This window comes from Hoplias malabaricus, chromosome Y (genome assembly GCF_029633855.1).
Source record: "Hoplias malabaricus isolate fHopMal1 chromosome Y, fHopMal1.hap1, whole genome shotgun sequence".
Lineage (NCBI taxonomy): Eukaryota > Metazoa > Chordata > Actinopteri > Characiformes > Erythrinidae > Hoplias > Hoplias malabaricus.
Window position 1 is genome coordinate 80623143 of NC_089820.1, and position 24933 is coordinate 80648075.

Consider the following 24933-nt stretch of genomic DNA (forward strand, 5'->3'; position numbering starts at 1 on the left):
GACCCCTGTTTTATTAATGCAGGTATATTCATATTGCTTCACCCATTTAATATAAGCAACAACTTATTCTCTCACTATCACACAAGGCTGTATACCTTTCAGTCAGACAAATATAACAACTCCCAAGTCATGTACAGCTTCAAAAATGATTTCAGCCACCTCTGGAAAGTTCATGCTTCACCACTCTCATCCAGCCACAGACAATATTCAGTATCAGATCGTCATCATGATTTCCTGATAGTCACCGTCTATTCGAATACAACTGATGAACAGATGAGATAAAGTCTAGTGCCCTGATAAAATGGAAAAAAGAGAACATCTCGTAATGAAATGACTGGGTCGTGTTCCTGAGAAGAAGGCGGTGAATGAAAAGGCAGCTACTTGTAGAAAATAAATAAGGCAAGTGAAGATTGTCAGGTGATTGCTGTTGTTGAGCTTCTCCAACCTTCTGCCAAATCCAGAAGTTGTCTCCCATAAACAGGTCCCTTAGAAATCTCAAACATACTCAAAAATCTTTAAACATAATCGCACAGGGTATTGATTGATGACCGGTCTGTCAATCAATGCATAGTCATGAGGGACCACATCCTTGGCTCATGCAATCCCAGCTGTGAAGAGTTTTGGATTTGTAGTGATGCATGATGGTAAAACTTCATGTCCATTAAAAGCCCTTTAAAATACAAGTGGCTGCAGATCCGACTCTCACTGGGCAGCTACTGCACTGGATGTAGATACTGTATGTGGGGTCAAATATTGTAAGGTGCAGCTACACTTAATAACAGTAGCTACTTGCTGCTGTATGACCCACCTTTACACAAACACCAGCAGGCAGCAGCATGGGCCAACACATAGCCTTGTGCTTTTCCGTGTTAATCCTTGTGCCATGTGAACGAAATGTTCTTTTTTTTTTTTGCTATTTTTGCTACCAGCAAACAAATTTTCACTGATTCTTCTCTCTGGTCCATTTGATCATTGTCTCTGGTGAGCGATAGAGGAAGATGAGCTTAGCATAGAGATCTTCCTCCAGGTCCAGCTCTCCTGTCTCTCGCACGAGGAAGATGTCTGTGCAGAGTTTCAGGATGCGGTCCACATTGGGCAGCTCCTCAAACATGATGGTGTGTGAAATTCCACTGAAGAACTCGCGCACAAACTTGCCTATTACCAGCACCACGGACATGTACAAACCCATGATGCTAAGAGAGAATTAAAGCCAGTGTCATATGCCTCATTCTGAATGTATTAAGTTTTTAACTGATGCTGTAATTTAATTTACACATGCATTACAACGCATGCAAGTGGAAGTACTCACAATAAAGCACTTGAGTATTTAACTATAGTCCTGTTAAAGAGTTGTGTTTTTATAAACGTGTTCTCTGTAGAGCATGTAACTTATGTTTCACTTAGAAAATCTACAAAAATATAATTATACCATGGGGTATAGGGCAAGTTTGGGTGCTTCAAAAATTTATGTATAACTCTATTGAGTACATATTTACCACTTTTATTGCTGTTTAGATTTGCTGTAAAAAATACATGTTGTCCACCATTGAAATGCTATTTCATGCCTTAAAATGTAATGAATTAAAAACTTTGGATTAAATCAAATAATAGTATTTTTCATAAAATCTTTTAAAACGTAAAACAATAGTTACCAGGGCATTGTCTTTTTCAATGTACCGGATTTTATGGTAATGCTTAAAGCAGATGTATTATGAAAAAAAAGCCCACTTTTTCAGTGCAGTAGCATATTAAATTGAGTAAACAACTAACTGCAATGAAATAACCCAGTCAGTATTTTTGTCTGCCAAAATCCGAAAACATGGCATGAATGAAATTAAACATTCTGGATTTGCACTGCAACATAGAGTGTAGAGTGGACAGTGTGTGTGTTTATATATAAAAATTGTGTTAAGCCCTCATCACTTACCCATATCCAGCCAAGAAGCCTAAGCTAGGTGGGCTGACTTTATCACTGAAGATAAAGAGGTCAATACTGTTGCTGTTCGGATCCAACAGATTCTTACGCACTTTAGAACTTTTGACTGGTTGCTGGTTCACAACCCACCATTCTTGGTTTTTTGTGTTATTTTCCCCACGCTTTAAAGTAATGGTAATATTTTCAAAAGCTAGGGCACAAAGAAAGAGAAATAGTTTTCAATCTCATGTCAATTTTGAAAATAAAAATACAAACATACTTATTTATGATTCATTAATTAATTAACTGTAAATGCTTATACAGTTTCCGTGAATGTTCATCCTGTCACACAAATAATAACAGCAGTTTCTATTGTTACTGGAACTTTACGTAAATGTGCTAAATATGAAAGCCCTTAAAGGCTAAGCACTAGCGATATGAAAGTGTCAAACAAATAAATACAGTGAAATTTAAGTTCCTCACTTGTGTTTATTGATAGTCAGAAAACATGTTATTTCTTACTAATTCAAGGAATAAGTAGTGCTCATTTCACTGGCACTTTTCCAACAATATGGGCATGTAAGGAAACCAACGAAAGGTGTTCAAGAGCCTCTGTAACATGGAGGTAAACAGGGTAAGGACACTCACTTCGCCTGTTTTAGTTGGTGTTAGTTAGCGTTAGCTTGACTTGCTAAACTCGGTGGCTCAGATTATACTCGGCTACGTAGCTGCATTACGGAGGTTTATAGTGTCGGATGAATTCGAGTTCGACTTCGATCACAGCTTGCTAGGCTATTGTCATGAACAATTTTGGTTATTTAGCTAGATACTGTCATAACAGTCAGTCATAACGGTGTTTTACCGCGGCGTTGTTCAGCTGTTGTCCACCAGTGACGTCACGGTTGCGTTCAAGAATTTCCGTAGCGAGCTCGGGTTTTTCCGTCAATTTAATAAAATTGTCAGTTTTAAAGCAAATTAAGCTGCTATTTTCATTTTAATTCATACTTATATCTGTCAGTAACTACAATAATGTGAAATATTCATGGAGGTCCATTAAGTGGTGCTTACCCTTTAATGCTCTTACCTTTGTTCAGCTGTTCAATGGGTTTGGCGTTAGAGTCACTGGGTGCACGAATATACCTCGGTAAAACCTCAGTGATAAGCCTAAAAATTAATTGAGAAACAATTGATCATACATCAACAAATAAAGAAAAAAGTGCAATAAATGTAAACTTATCTTGTTAAGCATAGACTCACACTGTGCTTTTGTTAGGATCATCTATTTGACCGGAGAGTAAAGTTATTAGGCTTTTTTTTGTATCATCTTGCAGGTTGATGGTGTGTTTCTCTGTTGCCATTTCTGCTTTGGCTCCTAGAGTCTGATTCCTGAACAAAAAATAGATTTAGGGAAAGCTTTCAGACAGAGAGTCCCTTAGCTGGTTATCATATGACGTGTGTACATACAGCAGTCAATATTACACTGTAACACTGCAGTACTAACTATATAAATCAATTATGCAGCTCCCTATAATAAAATATGTATGGAACAGTGACAGAAAAATAATTTAAATATTCCAGCTGTTCTTTGTATTGTGCTAAAAATGATCTTTCACTAAAAATGAACCAAATTGAAATATTGTTTGAATTACAGCAATTAAAGGATCTATTTTATCAGCAGTTGACAATTAGCCATAGTACAGGTCACTGACACAGTAGTCGTATCAATCATAATAACAGAACTGCCCAGTAAACTGATCTTTGGATAAAATTCTCACTCAGGGAACCACCTGCAAAATCTAGCATCAGTCATACCCATGGCTGCTGGCAAAATCCAGCATTTAATGCACACGCCTGCTCCATTCACTTGTCAACACCTGCCTGCTTTGACTGCGACTACACATTGTGTAGACGTGTCCATGTTTTTGACTGGCCGATCTCTTCAGCGCCTACTGTTATTAACATCTTCATTGTTGTAATTTGTCCTGCCTAGTTTCGGACATGCAAAGTTAGCCATGGTTGGTTGACTTGCAAATTGAAAATATGTCAAAGTGACACAAAATTGCATCTTAAATTGCATCTCAAAATTATGTCAAATATGTATAGAAATTATAAACGTAATGTGTTTTAATAATAACAATATTAATACGTCACCTTCTCATAGTTAGTTAGTTAATTAAAGGGTAAAACATAGAAAAAAAAACAAGTATGAATGTTCACTCTGAAAATGCACTCAAATACATTCCATCATTCCTAGTTAAGTGTGGTGTTCAGAACAAGCATTAGTATCTAACTACTTAGTGGATCCTTGTAAAGCTCTATCATTAAACAGCATGCTGCGTCTCAGCTCCAAAATCCAGCCAAAGACGCAAATATATTTAGTGCAGGCGTTAATCCTATTGAATATTGTTTGATTCATTGTATTAAAACAAGCTAGATTTACATGATTTTCCCTGCATTTCAACTGCACCTATACTCAATAATTTGACTGTCTGAGTCCGCCACTAGCAAGCTCCCGCTCGTGCATTTCCAGCCCGCTCAAGCCCCCAGCTTATTAACTGTCTGCCTGAAGTGACCATGGGAGTTGCGAATGTTATCCTGCCTGCTATTTATTGCATGGCTCACGCTGGACCTGCAGAGACACCCGCCTTGTGCAGACTTCTAACAGGGGCCTAAATAACATTAGAAAAAGGTCTTGTATAAATTGGTCATCATTATTTAGTTTAATTAGTCATAACTAATTAGTTTCACCATAGCAATCTCAAACATTAAAACACCAGTTTATTAAAAGTGTAAAGGAAACTCTACTACTCTAATTTGCATGTTGTTCAGTAAAACAGTGAGTGAGCTGTACCTCTGAATAGACCAGGTCATGGTTAAAGGGAAATGCGTCTCGTTGCCTAGCATGTTTATCAGGTTGACCCTACTGGGAGGGCTGATAGTCCACAGTGAGTTGGAGCTTCCCTCCAGGTGGGCTATAGTAACATCCTCAAAGGTATACCCCTCCAGAAACTGCAAAGCTGCCTACAGGTGAAACAGTACCTTATTTTAACATCTTTTCCTTCACCACGTAGCAGAGTTTAGATTTAAAGGTGTAGAAGTTATTAAGTAAAACTTATTACACAGATTACTATCACCGTTAATTAGCATTTAAACACTTAAAAGTATTTATACACTATGATTAGTAAATACCATTGTCATGTTTAACAGAATAAAATGCATCCACTGTTCCTATGGCCAGTTACTTACAGAATCTTTAAAATCCACAAAAAAGGCTCTGAATTCATCCTCAGATATCTCCTTCAGGTTGTTCTGCTGAGCACTCATTGTGAAGATCGGCTGAATGAAAACAAAATGATCTGAATTCAAAGATTTGAACTGAAAAGAAGAAACAGCTTTACAATATAATATTAATGCAATATCTATCAGCTTAAAATGAAAGGAAAAATTATTCTAAACCTGAAGCAATAAAAAAGATAGCCCTGGGACTTTTAAAAAAATCAGTAATGAATTTTATACAAACCTCCAGGAAATTTGGGATGCTGTGAAAAATGTAAATTAAAATAAAACTCTAACCTAAGCCCCTAACTCGTGCCTAACCACGCCCCTTTCTCTCATGTGACTCACCCTACTGTTCCTGTCTTTGCCCCGCCCCTTCCCTCATGTGACTTTCATTGGTGTTCCTTGTTTGCGTCGATTTATAAGCCTTGTCCAGTCTGAGGGTTGTTGGTCATTTGTCTTGTGTGGTTCTTGAGTTTGTTTGGTCTCTTGTGGTAACAATGGTTTGTTCCCTGCTCTTTGACTCCTTATGTGTTTCTAACTTTATCTTGAATTTAAATTATTCCTTAGGTTAGGATTTGTTGTTTATATCCTAGTTCACTTCTAATTCTGTTTCATGTTTCTCCTATTTATCTTAGACATTTGGTTGGGATTTTTTTAGTTCGTTGATGGTTTCCTTCTGTCTTTGTGTTCCTTTTGGCTTAGGTTTAGTTTCTGTCTTTTTGGTCATCTCAGCCTTATTCTTCGCCTGTTTTTTTTTTCTTAGTCTGTTCAAGTGCCTTATTATTTGTCTCTGTCTTTGTCTTTTAGTCTTCAAGCTGAGTCTTTAAGAAGTAAATATTGGGAGGGGTTCACCACTCCATAAACTAACACAACAATTCAAGAGTAATATTTCTTTTTTAGGGATTTCTTCATCTACTGTACATAATGTTGTTAACAGTTCTGCAGAAATCTCTATATGTAAGTGACAAGGCCCAAAACCAGTATTGAAGGGAATGTGATGGTTTGAGGGGCATGGCATGGCTTCATGGCTTAACTGTTAACCATGAATGATGCTTACAGGTTTTGGAAGCAACATGCTGCCACCCAGGCAATGTCTTTTTTGGGGAAGGCCTTGCTTTTTTCAGTAAGACACATTCTGCACGGATTACAACTGCATGGCTCATTAGTAAAAGAGTAAACTGGTAAACTAGTCCACATCTGACACCTACTGAAAAACATAAACGCAGAGCTGTTGAGCAGCTGAAATACTATATCAACCAATGGGAAAATGTTTAACTTTCAAAAGTACAGGAATTGGTCACCTCAGTTCCCCAAGGCTTACAAAGTGTTGCTAAAAGAAGAGGCGATGCAATTTAGTGGTGAACATGCCCATGCACCATGAACACATGAGTGTGGTGTGTTCTCCCTGTGTCTGCGTAGGTTTCCTTCGGGTGACTGTCTGTGAGGAGTGTGGTGTGTTCTCCCTGTGTCTGCGTGGGTTTCCTCTGGGTGACTGTCTGTGAGGAGTTGGTGTGTTCTCCCTGTGTCTGCGTGGGTTTCCTCCGGGTGACTGTCTGTGAGGAGTGTGGTGTGTTCTCCCTGTGTCTGCGTGGGTTTCCTCCGGATGACTGTCTGTGAGGAGTGTGGTGTGTTCTCCCCGTGGGTTTCCTCTAGGTGACTGTCTGTGAGGAGTGTGGTGTGTTCTCCCTGTGTCTGCATGGGTTTCTTCCGGGTGACTGTCTGTGAGGAGTGTGGTGTGTTCTCCCTGTGTCTGCGTGGGTTTCTTCCGGGTGACTGTCTGTGAGGAGTGTGGTGTGTTCTCCCTGTGTCTGCGTGGGTTTCTTCCGGGTGACTGTCTGTGAGGAGTGTGGTGTGTTCTCCCTGTGTCTGCGTGGGTTTCTTCCGGGTGACTGTCTGTGAGGAGTGTGGTGTGTTCTCCCTGTGTCTGCGTGGGTTTCTTCCGGGTGACTGTCTGTGAGGAGTGTGGTGTGTTCTCCCTGTGTCTGCGTGGGTTTCCTCCGGGTGACTGTCTGTGAGGAGTTGGTGTGTTCTCCCTGTGTCTGCGTGGGTTTCCTCCGGGTGACTGTCTGTGAGGAGTGTGGTGTGTTCTCCCCGTGGGTTTCCTCTGGGTGACTGTCTGTGAGGAGTGTGGTGTGTTCTCCCTGTGTCTGCGTGGGTTTCCTCCGGATGACTGTCTGTGAGGAGTGTGGTGTGTTCTCCCCGTGGGTTTCCTCTGGGTGACTGTCTGTGAGGAGTGTGGTGTGTTCTCCCTGTGTCTGCGTGGGTTTCCTCCGGGTGACTGTCTGTGAGGAGTGTGGTGTGTTCTCCCTGTGTCTGCGTGGGTTTCCTCCGGATGACTGTCTGTGAGGAGTGTGGTGTGTTCTCCCCGTGGGTTTCCTCTAGGTGACTGTCTGTGAGGAGTGTGGTGTGTTCTCCCTGTGTCTGCATGGGTTTCTTCCGGGTGACTGTCTGTGAGGAGTGTGGTGTGTTCTCCCTGTGTCTGCGTGGGTTTCTTCCGGGTGACTGTCTGTGAGGAGTGTGGTGTGTTCTCCCTGTGTCTGCGTGGGTTTCTTCCGGGTGACTGTCTGTGAGGAGTGTGGTGTGTTCTCCCTGTGTCTGCGTGGGTTTCTTCCGGGTGACTGTCTGTGAGGAGTGTGGTGTGTTCTCCCTGTGTCTGCGTGGGTTTCTTCCGGGTGACTGTCTGTGAGGAGTGTGGTGTGTTCTCCCTGTGTCTGCGTGGGTTTCCTCCGGGTGACTGTCTGTGAGGAGTTGGTGTGTTCTCCCTGTGTCTGCGTGGGTTTCCTCCGGGTGACTGTCTGTGAGGAGTGTGGTGTGTTCTCCCCGTGGGTTTCCTCTGGGTGACTGTCTGTGAGGAGTGTGGTGTGTTCTCCCTGTGTCTGCGTGGGTTTCCTCCGGATGACTGTCTGTGAGGAGTGTGGTGTGTTCTCCCTGTGGGTTTCCTCTAGGTGACTGTCTGTGAGGAGTGTGGTGTGTTCTCCCTGTGTCTGCATGGGTTTCTTCCGGGTGACTGTCTGTGAGGAGTTGGTGTGTTCTCCCTGTGTCTGCATGGGTTTCCTCTGGGTGCTCCGGTTTTCTCCCACAGTCCAAAAACACACATTGGTAGGTGGATTGGCGACTCAAAAGTGTCCGTAGGTGTGAGCGTTTGAGTGAATGTGTGTGTGTGTGTCTATGTTGCCCTGTGAAGGACTGGCGCCCCCTCCAGGGTGTGTTCCCGCCTTGCGCCCAATGATTCCAGGTAGGCTCTGGACCCACCGCGACCCTGAACTGGATAAGCGGTTACAGATAATGAATGAATGCATTTTGTTTTATTTATATTCTACTCAGCATCCCAAATTTCTGAAAATGGGGTTTGTTTATGCTTCATTGTGATTGTTCAGTTATAGATGTGTGTTTGGCATAAATAAATAAATAAATAAACAATACATAAGTAGAACCTTGTAAGTAAGTCTTTTAATGATGTTGTGGATTATTTGTGAATGTGAGAATTTATCTAAAAAATCCAACCACCTACAAAACCCCCACAAACACGTACCTGGAACCCTCCAAGTATGAGACTGACAGAAACATCCAGAGGTTTGTTGACAACTCCAGCCACTGATTTGATCAGAGACATGAAGAGCAGGGGGAACCAAACAATGCAAATGAGCAACATCACAATCATTCCACCCATCCCGTATTTCACCACTTTCTTCTTCTTCTGGCCTCGTGGCTGAGGATAACGCTGGAACACAAACAGGGGAGGTCAGGACAAGCTCTCATCTAGTTATTTTAGATACATACAAAAAAATTATGATTTTTCTTTGTATCCATTATGTCTTCTTTGAACCTCTTTATTACAACATGTTTCAGTCTCTCACCTTCTCAGACTCCCTCCAGCACTTGAGAACAAAAATGTGGGCGTAAATGTCCTCCACACAGATCCAGCTGGACAAGCTGAGTGTGGTGTCTGTCCACACCCAGTCCATCACAGCTCGCAGCTCAGTCAGGAACGGAATCATACGGAACCTAAACAAAAAAGTAAGAAAATTACTTCCCTGCATAGAAGGCAGAAGTGTTATTCCACTCTACAGAGACTTGCCTCTGATTTACGCATGTTATTAAGAATTACACAGCTGTAATTACTCAGCCCATGTGTTTTTGTGAGCTCAGAAAATGTTCCGAAAAATGAACAGCAGGTATTTTTCTAAAAGTTTTGAAAGTCCAGATGACCTGAAATTCCAGTGATTACCACTACATTACCACTACAGAACAGAATGCTTTAAACTAGAAAATGTACTGAGTGTGAATGGCATGATATTACAAACATACTGATGCATTTAATGAATTCTAGAATCATTAATGTTCAGTAATTTCTTGTCTGTAACTGCTTATTCAGTTGGTCATTGGAGGTCTGGAGCCCACTGAACGCAAGGCAGAATCACACACTGGGCAGAGCAGCAGTCTATCACAGGGCAACACACACTCATGCATTATTCTGAGTAGCATTAAAACAAATATAATTAATAATCAGAATAATGCATATTACATCATAAGTCCTGCTTAACAATATGTCATGGCCTTTAACAACTCGTAAAGTAAGATTTGAAAGGCTCATGAATAGTATATAACATGCTATGAATCCACTAATATGTCAGTATAAACACCCATTTAACATTATCATGCTCTGCCACTGCCCTGTGCTTTATTACTGTTTATTTTGCTTGTGTTTTGATCCTGGTTCCTCATGTTTCCTCTAACCACGGTTGTCCTGTGACAGAGCACCCAGGTGTTCCTGTTTCTCTTTATGTTCAAAAGCCCTGTGTCTTTGTTTTTGTCTTGTCAATCATTGTTCTGTCTAAAGATGTTATGCATGTTTCAATGTATTACTTGTGAATCCACTTGATTTGTAGTAGGGAATGTCTACATGATTCACGTTCTCAAGGTTCCCATGTAAACGTACTATCTATAGTTTACTATATAAATTCCTTTCTTGCATGCAGTCACAATCTCCAATAATAATGTTTTCCAGTATTCTACCATTTTAAATGACATGACTCTTTCCACAAACTTTACAGCTTATGCTCTCACCCTTGGAAGAGGAAGAGGTTGACGTAGTTGTAGCTTTTGGTCAGAAAGTTGCCCAGCACACGAGTGGGGTAACCGCAACGGATCTGATATGCCGACAGGCCAAAGTAAACACACTTCACGAAGTACCACAGCTGGGCGATTTTATTCTGGCTGAAACGCCTAGAGAAGAAAAGAGAGGGGGGCCATCTTCATTTAACATGACTTAGCAGTGCTGCCTTGACAAAATAAGCAACTTAAGCAGCTGCTTAATTTTTTGGGTTATATATAACAATATTTATTGAATATCACAAGGTTAAATGCACATTTTGTGGCTTTTTTTAAGATTAACCTACATTTAATAAACTTAAAATGAGTGGACAATAATGAACTGTTTTTTCTCCATTAGTATCTACTAACAGTGACTGAAAGATATGAGTGTCTTGGGCTGCAGAGACAATGTCTAGACTGCATTACCTTTCTGTCACACCTGGAAGGATGAAGAACATCCAGAAATGGATGCCAAACACTAGGATGACCTGAAAAATCACTTTCCCCATCACAGTTTTACGGAGGTACAGGGCCCGATCCACCACCATTGTGCCAAACTGGATCAGGACCATGACAAGGAAGGGTCCTGGTACCTGGTCCTCTGACAGTGAAGATGTGATATCTGCTCCTCCTTGGTGTTTCTGAAGGCCACATATTAATAAAAAACAGATCAATGTTGGTTTACAATTAATCAATCTACAAAATGACAGAATAAAAAGGCTATTTGTCTATGACTTATAAACACTCTATTTAAAGTGATTGTCTGCTTATTCCATCTACCTATTCTTTCCTGTTTGCAGCTGGACACTGATGCTGCACCAAATTACTTGAAAATAAATAACTTTAGTGTTCCTTGTTAAGTTTGTGTTGGCAAACTAATGGAAGGGGTTGATTTTTTTCATCCACACTCATCCCTTATCTTTAGATAAGATTGTGCATCAAGCTTTTTCCATAATTTTAGTTGCTGAGCTGCTTTCAACACAAAGCGACTGGACAACTGAACATGCAAGATTAAGTTATCTAGGAATTAACATTCTATTTCTAAGTGCTATATAATTTCTTTTAATAATGTGATCTAACACATTTTTGAATTAGTCCCTTTTTTGCCCACACAAATTGAAATGTAATCAAGTGCATCCAATATTAAAGGAAGCCTCGTAAATCTTTCATACAATCAAAAAGACATGAATTTACACAGAAAGCATCTATTCGACATGCACATGCTCTTACGTTTGTTGAAGCAGATTTAAAAGAGTTTAAGAAGCCACAGTCTCATGTTTGATAGCACTAGTTTTTTATGGTTATTTACTCCTTCCACATTTCTTCTTTAATCTCCCATCACTGCACACTGTATATCTATAATTCAACATACACAGATTCCCAACTTCTATCAGGTTTGGGAGGATATTGTGTTGCTGTCAAAACTATCACTATGCATGACTATTTTGCACTAAGCACTAAGCGCGGTTGATTTTCTGTAGCTTTTCATTCATTCATTCATTATCTGTAACCGCTTATCCAGTTCAGGGTCGCGGTGGGTCCAGAGCCTACCTGGAATCAGTGGGCGCAAGGGAGGAATAGACCCTGGAGGGGGCGCCAGTCCTTCACAGGGCAACACAGACACACACACACATTCACTCACACCTACGGACACTTTCGAGTCGCCAATCCACCTACCAACGTGTGTTTTTGGACTGTGGGAGGAAACCGGAGCACCCAGAGGAAACCCACGCAGATACAGGGAGAACACACCAAACTCCTCACAGACAGTCACCCGGAGGAAACCCACGCAGACACAGAGAGAACACACCACACTCCTCACAGACAGTCACCCGGAGCGGGAATCGAACCCACAACCTCCAGGTCCCTGGAGCTGTGTGACTGCGACACTACCTGCTGCGCCACCATGCCGACCCTTCTGTAGCTTTTTTGTATTTGAATTAAGGATAGGCATACAACATATTCATATTTGACTGACTAGCAACAAGTCACATATTATTTTATTGAGAGAGAGTTTTTATATTTGCAGTGAGTTGGTAAATATATTAATAACTAAATTCTATGCTATTTATAGCTTCATATATATTTAATGCATAACAAACCACACCTTCCTATATTAATAAAACATCTGCTAATGCTGTGGAATTTTGTTACATAAACAAGTCTGATCTCAAATACCCCGAAAGCCCAGAAGCCAAAGACGATGATAATGAAGTCTACAGTGTCTGCCAAGAACATTAAGACGTAGACATCAGTTACAGCACTGTATTCAGGATGGATCAGGTTATAAAAGAACTGACGGATAGGCATGTAGATCTCCATCGCTCTGGCAAAAACATGAAAAACAGATTACATGACATGATGTATGCACTTATGTTTACATGTTATAGAATGCTTTAATTCATAACATAATTCATATAGGAGGGGCGTTAAATACGTTTTCCGTATAGGTATGAAGGAAAACACTAATGGAATGTTTTATTTTTTTTTTTTGTAAGTAATCACACTTAAACTCTATTTATTTTTTAGATTTAGCAATTAGCCTCTTAGTTCCCTGAAAAAATACATTTCACCTTTACACAAGCAATTATCATATATCGCTATCACCAGAAAATTTTTTCTGGTTGTAAAAATCACTCTGGAAATGCCTTTAATGGGCATGCAACATTCTTTTGCAACACATAATGGTTTAGATTTCTTTTATTAGCCACAATGCTAATGATGTTTTCTTCAAATACCTTCAGAAAATGTCAAGTCTCAGTACCATTTTAAAATGATCTAATTACAACATATTGAACACCCCTGGTGTATTGGTGTATGTATGTGCATATATTTACTTGTACCTATATATGCATACATACATACATATACAAATATATATATATATATATATATATATATATATATATATATATACAGTATATTTTAATGTCTGCAGGTATTGTTTTGTCTACGCACTTACTTCTTGAGTACAAAGACCTTGGCTTTGATGAGCTGCTCTCGAAGCTTTGCGATGATGAGCTCTTTACGAGTCCTTGGTTGCCTGCTGGCACCAATGCTTTCTCTATGGATGCTGTTCCTTGTGCTTGTGCTGCCTGGGAGTAGAACATATGAGACATATATAAGTCTAAAATAAGGTGTGTCATAACATGGGAACTATTAACCAGAGCTAGATCTGACATTTAAAGGCAAATACAGCCAGCGATCATTTCTGCAGTATGTTGCCAATCATCATCATCAGATCATACGTATTAAAGTTCTACTTTAACAAACTCATCAATCAAACAATGTCTCCAGCTTTGGTCCAGATAAACGTCACATACAGAAAATAAATGCTGAAGGTGAATTAAGTATGAAGGCAAAATCTAAGCTAATATTTGAGAAATAACCAAACCTAACCAAGCTTGCCATTTGGACAAATGCTACGAATACTGTGACCCCTCACCTCTTTTTGAGCGCATAGAAGAGTTGCGCGAAATGTGTGAGGTCCCACTTGAGCTCTTGCGTCGCTGGTATGTGTGCTGCCCAGGGAATCGCGTATGTACATGGACCTGCACAAAGTCGACTGAAGTACCCATGTTGATAGACTTTATGGAGACTGGAGATGAGCTCTTCTGCTCTTCCTCAGGTGGGACTGCCACAGCCATCTTCTCTTCATCCTCAGACTTGTCATGATGAATAGAGGTGTCTTTCTTTGTTGCCTTGGGGTCATCCTCATCCCAAAGACCATGGCACTGACAAACACAAACAATGAGTAAACAAATAGTCATCAAGTGGCCAACTGTAAGCTATTAAATGGAGCTGTATATCATACTGTATTCTGGATAAAATTATTCTGTCTTTTTTTTTTAATATTTATTAAAGGTTAGGCCAACTATTGGTGTTAAGATACTCTTTATTTATCATTAAATTAATACACCTTAAAAACCTTATTTTTCTGTAAACTGAAGTTGCCATTTACTAATTAATTAGGTTTGCTAAAGAGTATTTCACATACATTAATTCATTCATTTATTCATTCATTGTCTGTAACTGCTTATCCAATTGAGGGTCATGGTGGGTCTGGAGCCTACCCAGAATCATTGGGGGCAACGTGGGAACACACCCGAGAGGGGGCGCTAGTCCTTTATACGTGGACACACACTCACACCTATGGACACTTTTGAGTCACCAATCCACCTACCAATGTACACACCACACTCCTCACAGACAGTCACCCGGAGGAAACCCACGCGGACACAGGGAGAACACACCACACCCCTTACAGACAGTCACCCGGAGGAAACCCACGCGGACACAGGGAGAACACACCACACCCCTTACAGACAGTCACCCGGAGGAAACCCACGCGGACACAGGGAGAACACACCACACTCCTCACAGACAGTCACCCGGAGGAAACCCACGCGGACACAGGGAGAACACACCACACCCCTCACAGACAGTCACCCGGAGGAAACCCACGCGGACACAGGGAGAACACACCACACCCCTCACAGACAGTCACCCGGAGGAAACCCACGCGGACACAGGGAGAACACACCACACTCCTCACAGACAGTCACCCGGAGCAAACCCACGCGGACACAGGGAGAACACACCACACCCCTCACAGACAGTCACCCGGAGGAAACCCACGAGACACAGGGAGAACACACTACACTCCTCTCAGACCGCCACCTGGAGCGGGACTCCAGTATTTCACAACTCTCATTTATAATGTTGAAATATTTTTTATAAATTCTCAGTTTTGTTTTTTGTTTTCATAATCTAGAACAGAGTTGAAATATTAGCACAGGAAAATTCAAAAAGGAAAGCACCTTAAGAATGGAGCGATGAAAGAACAGGGTTAGGAGCTGGACAAGGTCATAATGCACGTAGCCATCTTTTTTTTCGACCCCAATGATGTTAGGTGGGAAATAAGGCTTATTTCTATCAGGCTGGTTTTGGTTGAACGGGAAGAAACTGAACTGAAAAAAGTATTTGATGACGATGGTAACCTGAAAGAAAAATTTTACCCACTTCTTAATTGAAGAAATAAAAGATACAAATTTATATAAAGCAGAGCAATCAGTTACAGCTAAACAATATAAAACAGTAGTTTTAACAACTGCAGAATAAATTTATTCAGTACTAAAAATGCTCTTGCCTCTGTGTAAACTATGGCGGTCATCCAAAAGCGTTTGCTAGGCCGTGGCACAGACAGCATGGCCCACAGGAAGATTAGGATGGGTAGCACCAGTGTAACCATAGAGGCAGAGATCATGTGGTTGAGAATGATGACCAGATAACAGACCATGTCAGAGTGTGCCACCAGCAGGTTGTAGAGGGCATAGCACAGCTGCAGACCCAGCGGCTGAGACTTATAGAACCCGTCAGAGCCTTCAAGCTCCTCATCATAAAACATTCTGTAAAGGACAAGAAAACAAAATACATCTTTCATTGTTAAGGGTCCAACTATACAATATGAATTATACAATATGAATGGGTCTGGCATAACATATTATGAGTATAATAGAAAAACAAGGACACTGAGAAAAATGACAGGAATAAACAGTGATAGGCTAACAGGCTAAACGTACATATTCCCAAGTGCTAAACTTACATTAACCTCTCATTACTAGCTCAAGTTAAAATAGATGCCATGTGCAAGTTGTCACCACCTGCTGCCAGGTTCTCTGTTGAAAACCAGTGTGCACTTTTCTGAAAAAAGAAATCATTGCTGTTTCACACTGTTGTTCAGAGAAACAGCTTTTCACACCTTATCTACAGTTTCTTTTTTTTTTTTAATTTAAGTTACAGTTTCATACGTTTACTCTTTCTTGAAAACCATGGTTCACTGGAAAAGGAACAAAATGTTTTGTTTATTTATCAATTAAGTGCTTATTAGTTAAGCTTATTAGTTACGGCAACAATGTCATTAATGCAAAGCCCTATGTTCAGTTTTACATGGCCAAAGACCCAACCATTTCAACCATTTAATATGAACTAGTCTCGCATTGTTAGACATATTGTCACTTATCATGGCTCAAAACCGTCTACTACTGAAGGAAAATAATTATTACTGACAAGCAAAAGGACCAATCACAAGTTGGCTATGTTGAAAGACATGTAGAAGAAGGCAGACAGCCAATTAGAATTCAACTGGCAGAATCCTGACAGTGAGGTCCGATTATCAGACTTTCCACCAACTTGTGGGCGGAGCATCTGTGACTAAATAATCTCTAAGAAACGCATCTTAGAAGCAATATCTATGATGTTTTTTGTCATCCACATTCAGTTTATCTACAATTAAAACAGACACATTATGTATATAAAGTGTAAGACTTACTTGTTGAGAAGGAGTTCACTGGCAGTGAGCTCAGTGGTCTGAGAAGGCAGCAGTGAGTCTTCCAGATCTGACCTGCTGTCCGAGGTCATTAGCATCAGCCTCTTGTCAATGTCACTTTCATCTGAGCTTACAGACAGCCTGTCAAAGCTCACAGCTTTGCTATAGCTAGGTGGTACATCTGCATCTGATGTGTTGAGGGCATCTGTATCAGGGGTAAAGAGCTGACCAGCCCCCCTGTCTGTGCATATGTATTCTGCGCCTGAAGACTCGCCGTCAGTCCGCATTGGGCTTTCGTTTATGGCTTCATCCCGCATAATGTACTGATCCTCATCCTGCTGATCTTCAGGTCCCCATTTTGTTTGTTCATGGAATTTGCCACTAGGCTCTTTTTCTGTGTCAGACTCTCGCTCTGATATGGGCTCCTGCTCTGATTTAAGCACATGCTCTATTTCAAGATCCTGTTCTTGTTCAGGCTCCTGCTCTGATTTGGGCTCCTGCACAGGTTCAGGCTCCTTTTCCAGTTCAGGTGTAAGCTCTAGTTCAAGTTCATGCTCTGCTCCAATCTCCTTTTCTAGTTCTAGCTCTTCTTCTGGTTCAAACCTATGTCCTATTTCTAGCTTCTGCTGTGGTTCAGTTTCCTTCTCTCGGTCAAGCTCCTGCTCTAGTTCAGGCTCATCCTCAGTTTTCAACTCCTGCTCTAGGTCAGGCTCATGCTCAGTTTTCAACTCCTGCTCTAGGTCAGGCTCATCCTCAGTTTTCAACTCCTGCTCTAGGTCAGGCTCAATAGAAGTCCAGAGATCTTCATTGTGATCCTCATCCTGTTCATGACTTTCACTTTTGGACTGTGGCTGGTCCTGCTCATCCTCCACTTCTTCAATGGTATCATTGGTCCCTTGCCGTGAAAATAAAGTGATGCATTGAGTGGCTTCGCTGTTGACAAAATAAAGAAAAAAATCACACACCCAAATCACAAACTGTAAAAAACATGACATTTCCTGAAACTTTTATTATCTGGAATGTCATTTTACAGATCTCAGTGTTCATCTGTGTTTTTACTTACAAGCAAGAGTTTGCCAGATCTTGTTTTTAAAGTGTTATTAAAAAAAAACATTAAATATTTTGCCCCAAGGACGGGTAATGTGTGCTCATATTGGGAAATATGCCCTGGGTATGGCGTAACTCATAGCATTTAACAAAAGCTAAAACCAGTGCTGAAAACAAAGACCGTAACTTTGTACCTCTTTACAGATGACTCCAACACACCTTACACATGTTTCTAAGAACAGCTATAGATTAAGGATGGGCACAACAATTTGTGGCAGTTAACATTTTAATAGAGCATGCCTTTAAAATGAATTCATTCATATATTCATTGTCTGTATCCGCCATTTTACTGAAGCAAATAAATTCTACCATGACTCTAAATTATATTAAAAACTCATAACTGAATGAAAACAAAACCCATTATTAATCAACTAATACCATGCAAATTTATCATCAGATTTGAATGGAAAGCCCATCCCAACTGTAGACAAGCTTTCATAAAAGAGAGTACAAGAGAATGATTAATTCCATTAAAGACCTGGAGATGGCACTGCTGCCGCTGTCCTCAGATGAGTTGGACATATCCAGGCCATACATTTTGCGCAGTTTGGGGCGGGCGCGTTCACTGGTTTTGGGCACATTTTGAGGCATATCGTCTAGGTCATCCAGTGTGGACTGGCGAGAAAATAGCATTGTAGCTTCTGTGTATGCGCTGATGGATGGAGACATGGGTAGATGAAGAGATGGAAACATAAAAACATTCCATGGAAGGATGAGCAAAAAATACAATACACTGCTATGGAATCCTAATGGCATTTCCTTAAGCACAAGTTATGTTTTTCCAACTACAAACCACTTGAGTAATTTCACACTTATGAAAAGAGATGGGAGTAAATCAGTCAATTTTGTAAATGCGTGTTCAAGCTTGGGTGCCCAGCACATCACTCTATACATGTATTCATGTATAGCTACTGTTTATTTGCTGAAATTAACACTTGTGAAAGAAAACATTTAAAATAAATAAAGTAATAGTTATTACAACAGAAAATGTTCACTTGTGCACCAAAATGATCAAAATGTGTAATGTGATGTGGACTAGTTTGTGCACACCAATATATGCCATTAGTTTTGTTTGATAATCCATGGATAATTCTGATGGCTCTTCAGGGATGCAGTGAAACAAATGCCCAAAAAATGATGTGTATATTTACAGTTAGTAAATATACAGGGTGTGTCAAAATTAGCAGAACACATTTTATTTCAGAAACGAAAGGGAAAATGACATCTGAATACCCTAGCAAATAATGAGTTAGGGTGTCTATGTCCAGAACATGAACATTTCCACCATTTTGAAAGCCACCATATTGGATCAAGGGCAAGTTTTTCCAATGGGAAGTTGGATATGTAGCATATCGAAGAGGATCAGAAATTGATAGGTGCAATCAATTTGTAAGCGCTATAAGCTTTCAACACAGAAATAAAAAATATATATATATTGTTCGTTACAGACTAGGGTGACCAGACGTCCTCTTTTACCCGGACATGTCCTCTTTTTTAGACTTAAAAAAACGTCCGGGCGGAATTTCACAAACGTCCGGAATTTTGTTTTTCTAGCGCTTACATAGAATTTTGAGAAGTTTCGTTCACAAACTAGTCCCGCCCTCCCCTACTCCGATTGGTTCATTTTAACTTTCACACATGGGAAAACATGGGAACTTAAAATTCCCATGTTTTCCCATGTGTAGCAAATAAAGGTGTAAAGAACCTAAAAGCACACATAGGTCCAGCATACAACGGCAGCGAGGGGCGAGACGTGTCCTCTTTTTCACCATCTCAGATCTGGTCACCGTAGTTACAGACTCGACTAGACGCTAAATGCTCAGTCTGTAACGAGCCTGTAACAAACAACAAAAGCTTTTAATCTTCTGGGTTGGTAACGTTTGAACAACAAGATCTGCAGATCTGACTGTGGCAATCAATTTCCAAGACAATTCTGGTCTTCTTAAATATGCTACATGACCACCTTCCTATTGAAAAAATCTTGATTGAATATGGCAGTTTTCAAGATATTTTTATAAACAAAAAAATATGATTAAATGGTGATCATGGCTGGCAGTGTCATAGAGTATGGTGTCTTATCAATAGGATGTGATTTTTGGTCCCAAAAAGAGATGCTATATGCACTTTGACTAACAAGCCAGTAATTCTCATGGCCAAAAATAAGAATCTGAAGCCAGAAAAACTGTATTTACATTTCTTTGCTTTTATAAAAACAAATGTTGCTTTGGAAACAGTAAACAATTATTATTAAATATTTGTACTTATTAACATTACTCATCAGGCCAGGTCGGAGAACATCAGGGCACCAGCATAGACAGAATACAAGCACAAGTGTTACAGAGCTATACATACCTGGACATACTGTCTCTCGACATCACAGAATCTTGGCTGTCCATGGTGTATCCCCTGCGTCTGCGGCGGACCCTGTGAGAGCCTGAGTTTGAATCCTCCTCGCTGATCCTGTCCAGCCCTGACTCACGGGACGCATTTAAACGCAACTGTTTCTGGTAGTACACTTGGATACTCTCACGTGATGGTACATTACCCTGTGAGATCAGATGGAATGTAACAACTTATCATTGATCGTCAAGTTTTGGTTATTTGGTAAAAAGGTATGATTATAGAGGAACAGATCTGCCAAAATTAAATAAATAAATACATACATACATTAAAACCACTAAATAATGTTTTCTTTTATTGTTGAATGTATACTTCTGAATGATGAATTATTTACTGTTTTTATTAATGACAATATATATTCACATTCTTTGCTCACGCATATGTTTAAAATGTTATTTGAGTAATTTATCAATTTTTAAAATTAATTTATTTCTGTATTTCTTCATCCATATTTTTCAAGTTCAGGCAAAATGTGTGCAAAAAATGAGGGACTGGACACAAACCTCAAAGAAAAATGGTAAATAAAACAAATAAATTGAGAAATATATAAATAACAGAGTAAAATAAAACAGAATAAACAACATACATATCATTTAGATGTTTAAATTTACATTATATATTCATTCATTTTTAATTGGTTTTAAAAACTCCAGCATTTGATCCACTTGTGCCAGTACAACATGCACTAACACAACTAACACAACACATCAGTGTCAATGACACTGGTGTGGTAAAACTGCAGCCACTGGTCCTATTAATGTTATCACAGCTTTGTATATATTGCTTTCATATAATTAAAAGAGTGATTAAAATGGATCTAGTAAGGCCCATTGCTGTTTAAGCACTTGATTTCCCATCACAAAACGTCGGAATCTACGCAGTACCACAAAATAAAAAAAATAATAAAAATGTAACACAAAAAATAATAAATAATAAAAGAATGAGATGAATCATCTAAATTGGCAAGTATTTTTTTTTATCATTTATTAATATTTGTGTATGTTCAGCACCTTTTTGACCTCCCTGGTGAGCATACAGCGTTCGATGCGCAGGACCGTAGAGATGTCAATGTACTCTTTACAGACGGAGTTGATCCACCGAGTCACACTGTCTACTGTGGTCAGGAACAGCACCCAAGTAAATTTGATGATGTTGAAAACCCTCTTAATAATGTTGTCTGTCAGAAAAAGTGACAATAATTCAAATCCAAGAATGCCTTACATCATCTCTCTGCCAATGTCTTCTTTCTTTATTAAAAGAAAGTTAAAATAAATTAAATTGAATTCTTTCATGCTGTGGCAGAACAAAAATGTGTTTTGTATTGAATATCAAACATTCACAAAGTCAGGCACAAATATCAAAACCAAAACCTCATTTGGGTTAACACATATATGGACACATAAGATGTTTTCCACTATTTTCACTATGTTTTCCAATGTTTTCACTAGGCAAGCTGATGTTTCTGTAAATATAAACTAATAGAAAATTCAATGTTACAGGTTTTATAAATATATAAATACAGGGGGTCCTCGACTTACGACGTTGATCCTTTCCTACGTCGCGTCGTAAACCGATTTTCAGTGTAATTGGGAACATACGTACATACTGTACATATACAAACCCTGTAAGGACTTATCGTATCCTAACACCTATCCTCCTCGGTCCCGAGCCGCGTAACCGTGTATTCTTCCGCCGCGCACACCAAACACGAAGTTTTTACGACGTTTACGACGCAAAAACACTAAAGTCGAAACAAGGCTTTATACAGTAAATGGGAGATTTGTCGTAACTACGAAACATCGTAACTCGGAACTGACGTAACCCGAGGACCTCCTGTATATAAATCAAAATCTGTTTGTATTCACAAAGTACATTTAAGTTGGTCAGTAAAAAACATTTATAAATGTAAGCTTTTAAGGTTAAACAAAAAGTAAAAGTACAGTTTTGTATGTCACCAACTGAAGTTGAAAATATCAATGAAGTCTCATTTACAAGCATACCTGGCCCTTCTTTTTTCTCCTCTGTACTTTGCTGTTCATTGTCCCCTATCTCAATTGCTACATGCCCTGCACAAACACATATACACAAACAATTCTTCACATTTGACAAAATACACATCTAATTTCTGTATATAATGTGAAATACTGAGTAATATCTCAATAGTGCACCTTCCTTCTTGTCCTTTCGATGTTTATGCCCTCTACTGTATCTCCTCCAAAAATGGCGCCGCTCCTTGGTTCGCTCTTTCAGAGCTGTTTTGGAGTCTGTGATCCACGTGTAGTACACAAACTATGGAGTAACACAAGCCACATTAGTAAAAGCATGTAAACATGTCTTTTACATGAGCAAGCTTGAGAGAGAAATTCATTGAAAATCCCAGCCTGAAGTCAAATAATCATTTTTTAACTCATACTTTTTCTGTAATCATTTACAACTAACATAAAGCATGAATCAGGTGATAGAAAATCTGAATGTGATGTAAAGTTTTTACAGACTATTTATTTAATTATTTTAGTTCATTTTGATTGTTTGAATTCAGGCAACACAAGCCATCCAAAATAAAGTAATAGATGCCTACAGCTTTTTGCCTCATTGATAGTACAGAAAACACTTTAGAAAACTAAAGTTGAGTCCTTTTGTTCACTCCGATTGCTATAACACAGTGGGGCAAACCACATAGACTATAATAAAAAAAATTATTAAGCATATTTATGGAAAAACACATAACCCAACACAAATCACACAAGCAAAAACACCAACAATGCCACATCTGAAATGCATGCTAACTCATGATGATAGCAGACCAATAAACAAACAAACAGCCTGCATATTTCTCCTGAGCTTTTCCATTCCATGCTGCCTCATTGGGGACAATATTTTATATGCATCTTAAGGCCCAATAAACATTAATAGCATCATGGAAGAGAAAGGCAAGGCCTTGCCAAAATAACACCATAATCAAACACAACAAAAATCAAGCTAGCATAACTCTAGGGTGATACCTTGGCTGCCCTGACAATATACTGCAGGATAGTTCTGGGCAGTTTTATGATAGACCTGGGCAAAGCCAGGACAGCTGAAGCAAACTTTCCGATCGCCCGCTGAGAGAGAATGACATAGTGAGCCACAATTAGAAGAAACACACAAAGCAAATGCGTTGAGTGAGTCAGAGGAAAAGGAACAAGTTTGTGGGTGCCGTTTTCAGTTTGTAGTGTTAACACTATTGGTGCAGTGATTGAAATGAATATGTTAATCATGATACATAACCAAAGACATTTTTCTAATTTGTCCATTTTAACTATCAGTGGTAGTACAGGCTGAAGCTGAGTTATGTTGCTGTGACAAAATCCAAAATTTCCATGATTATAGCACATTTGTTAAAGCCACATATTGTGTTTAAGCATGCAATGTCCATTAATCTTAAAAATGTCAGGGAACAAGCATTTACCAAAGTTATATGTGTATTTGTAAAATAATGTAAGTTATTAGTAGTTAAAAGCGAAAGTGAAAAGTGGCATCACTATGACAATAAAGTAAACAACTTCATTAGAGGAGCGCTGGTGCTAGTGAGAGCCTTAGTGATAAACCCCCTCAAACTAGCCTTGTTGTTGATGCCCCTGCAGCGGATGAGAATTGAAATTATGCCAGTAATGAAACTGTAATTTATGATAAAGATAGACATATATTATCCCCACTACCATGTACGGAGCCAGTGTTCTACACTTATTTATTACATGAAAGGCTGAATATCACAGACTTTCTGGCTATATGATATAAAAATATTTAACTACGCTCACATTTAGGCACAGCTTCTTTTTTCTCTCTCAAATCTAGGGCTACTTTACCTGGAAAGCTGATTTCTTAGGAGGCTCTTTTTTCTCCTCCTCTTCTTCTTCCTCTTCACTATCAGTCTCAAATAGATAATAATCTCCACTTCTTACCACTGAGAGAAAACAGATGTAAATGGTCACCTAAGGAATGGGCTCTAGCCCAAAAATGTGTACAGGGTAACAACAAATTTGATATATTAAATTGTTTATCAAGGAGATATAAACATAATGATATGAGTTAAAACAACTTTATATTTTAACTTTTTAATTTTAAAAATCAACATAGCAAGGAACATCTAATCATACTAAACTTTTATATAAGTGACTACAAAGCCTAGTGAATGTTACTAATTAAAACAGGCACCAGAGACAACTGAAACTATTAGGGCTTGAAGAAAGTAAGCCAGCTAACACATTTAGATTAATAAGATTTTATGGCACATACTACTCTCCTCTTAAAATGGCAAATGACATCTGTAAATAATAAGCAGTCTAGTACTAGACACGGTCAACAGTATTAATCTTCCACTAAGTATTCTGAGAAGTGTCCTCTAAGGTTGGTAATTCATCATTTGAAAGACAAAAGAACGGACAAAAACATTTCTGTCCGGTGTCCTCAGACTGCAGCACATGAATTTGAGTAGGGATACTGCCTTGTGTCCTTGAACAGAAGCGCCACATTATAGAAGGGTGGGACAGGGGTGAGGGTAATAGAATGGAATGAGCTTAAATCAAAACATAATGACCCACATAGAAATAGAATCTATTTCTATGGATGAGGACATAGAAAGAACGAAAACAAATTATGTCTGGTATAATATCAAACAGACAGGACCCACACAGATGAACTGTTCTGTTTCATGGCTAAGAGATTCCATTTAGTATTTAAGTAAACACATTGGTTATGTATTTAAAATTAGCGATGGGTAAAACAAAAACGCTAATCTGGCTAGTGTATGATGTCTAACACTATTTACAAA

At 39.3% G+C, this 24933-nt stretch overlaps 1 protein-coding gene across 3 annotated transcripts in view; it reads right to left on the minus strand.

Moving 5' to 3' along the window:
• LOC136677933 (piezo-type mechanosensitive ion channel component 2-like) overlaps positions 1–24933 on the minus strand; it is an 80662-nt gene that overhangs the window by 4600 nt on the left and 51129 nt on the right. Inside the window, exons 32-54 of one of the 3 annotated variants that reach the window (XM_066655651.1) lie at positions 23969–24066; positions 23126–23224; positions 22292–22412; positions 22124–22189; positions 21134–21300; positions 20076–20269; positions 18202–18375; positions 16620–17549; positions 15438–15696; positions 15109–15288; positions 13734–14022; positions 13251–13383; positions 12467–12614; positions 10715–10929; positions 10262–10420; positions 9052–9199; positions 8727–8915; positions 5162–5251; positions 4767–4936; positions 3173–3301; positions 3000–3079; positions 1928–2126; positions 373–1193 (exon numbers count right to left, since the gene is read on the minus strand). In XM_066655651.1, coding sequence (XP_066511748.1) covers positions 941–1193; positions 1928–2126; positions 3000–3079; positions 3173–3301; positions 4767–4936; positions 5162–5251; positions 8727–8915; positions 9052–9199; positions 10262–10420; positions 10715–10929; positions 12467–12614; positions 13251–13383; positions 13734–14022; positions 15109–15288; positions 15438–15696; positions 16620–17549; positions 18202–18375; positions 20076–20269; positions 21134–21300; positions 22124–22189; positions 22292–22412; positions 23126–23224; positions 23969–24066 — 4490 coding nt within the window. In that variant the 3' untranslated portion in view covers positions 373–940. Of the gene's footprint in view, positions 1–372; positions 1194–1927; positions 2127–2999; positions 3080–3172; positions 3302–4766; positions 4937–5161; positions 5252–8726; positions 8916–9051; positions 9200–10261; positions 10421–10714; positions 10930–12466; positions 12615–13250; positions 13384–13733; positions 14023–15108; positions 15289–15437; positions 15697–16619; positions 17550–18201; positions 18376–20075; positions 20270–21133; positions 21301–22123; positions 22190–22291; positions 22413–23125; positions 23225–23968; positions 24067–24933 lie in introns of those variants that run through there. The other 2 variants (XM_066655652.1, XM_066655653.1) reach the window with 2 other exon arrangements.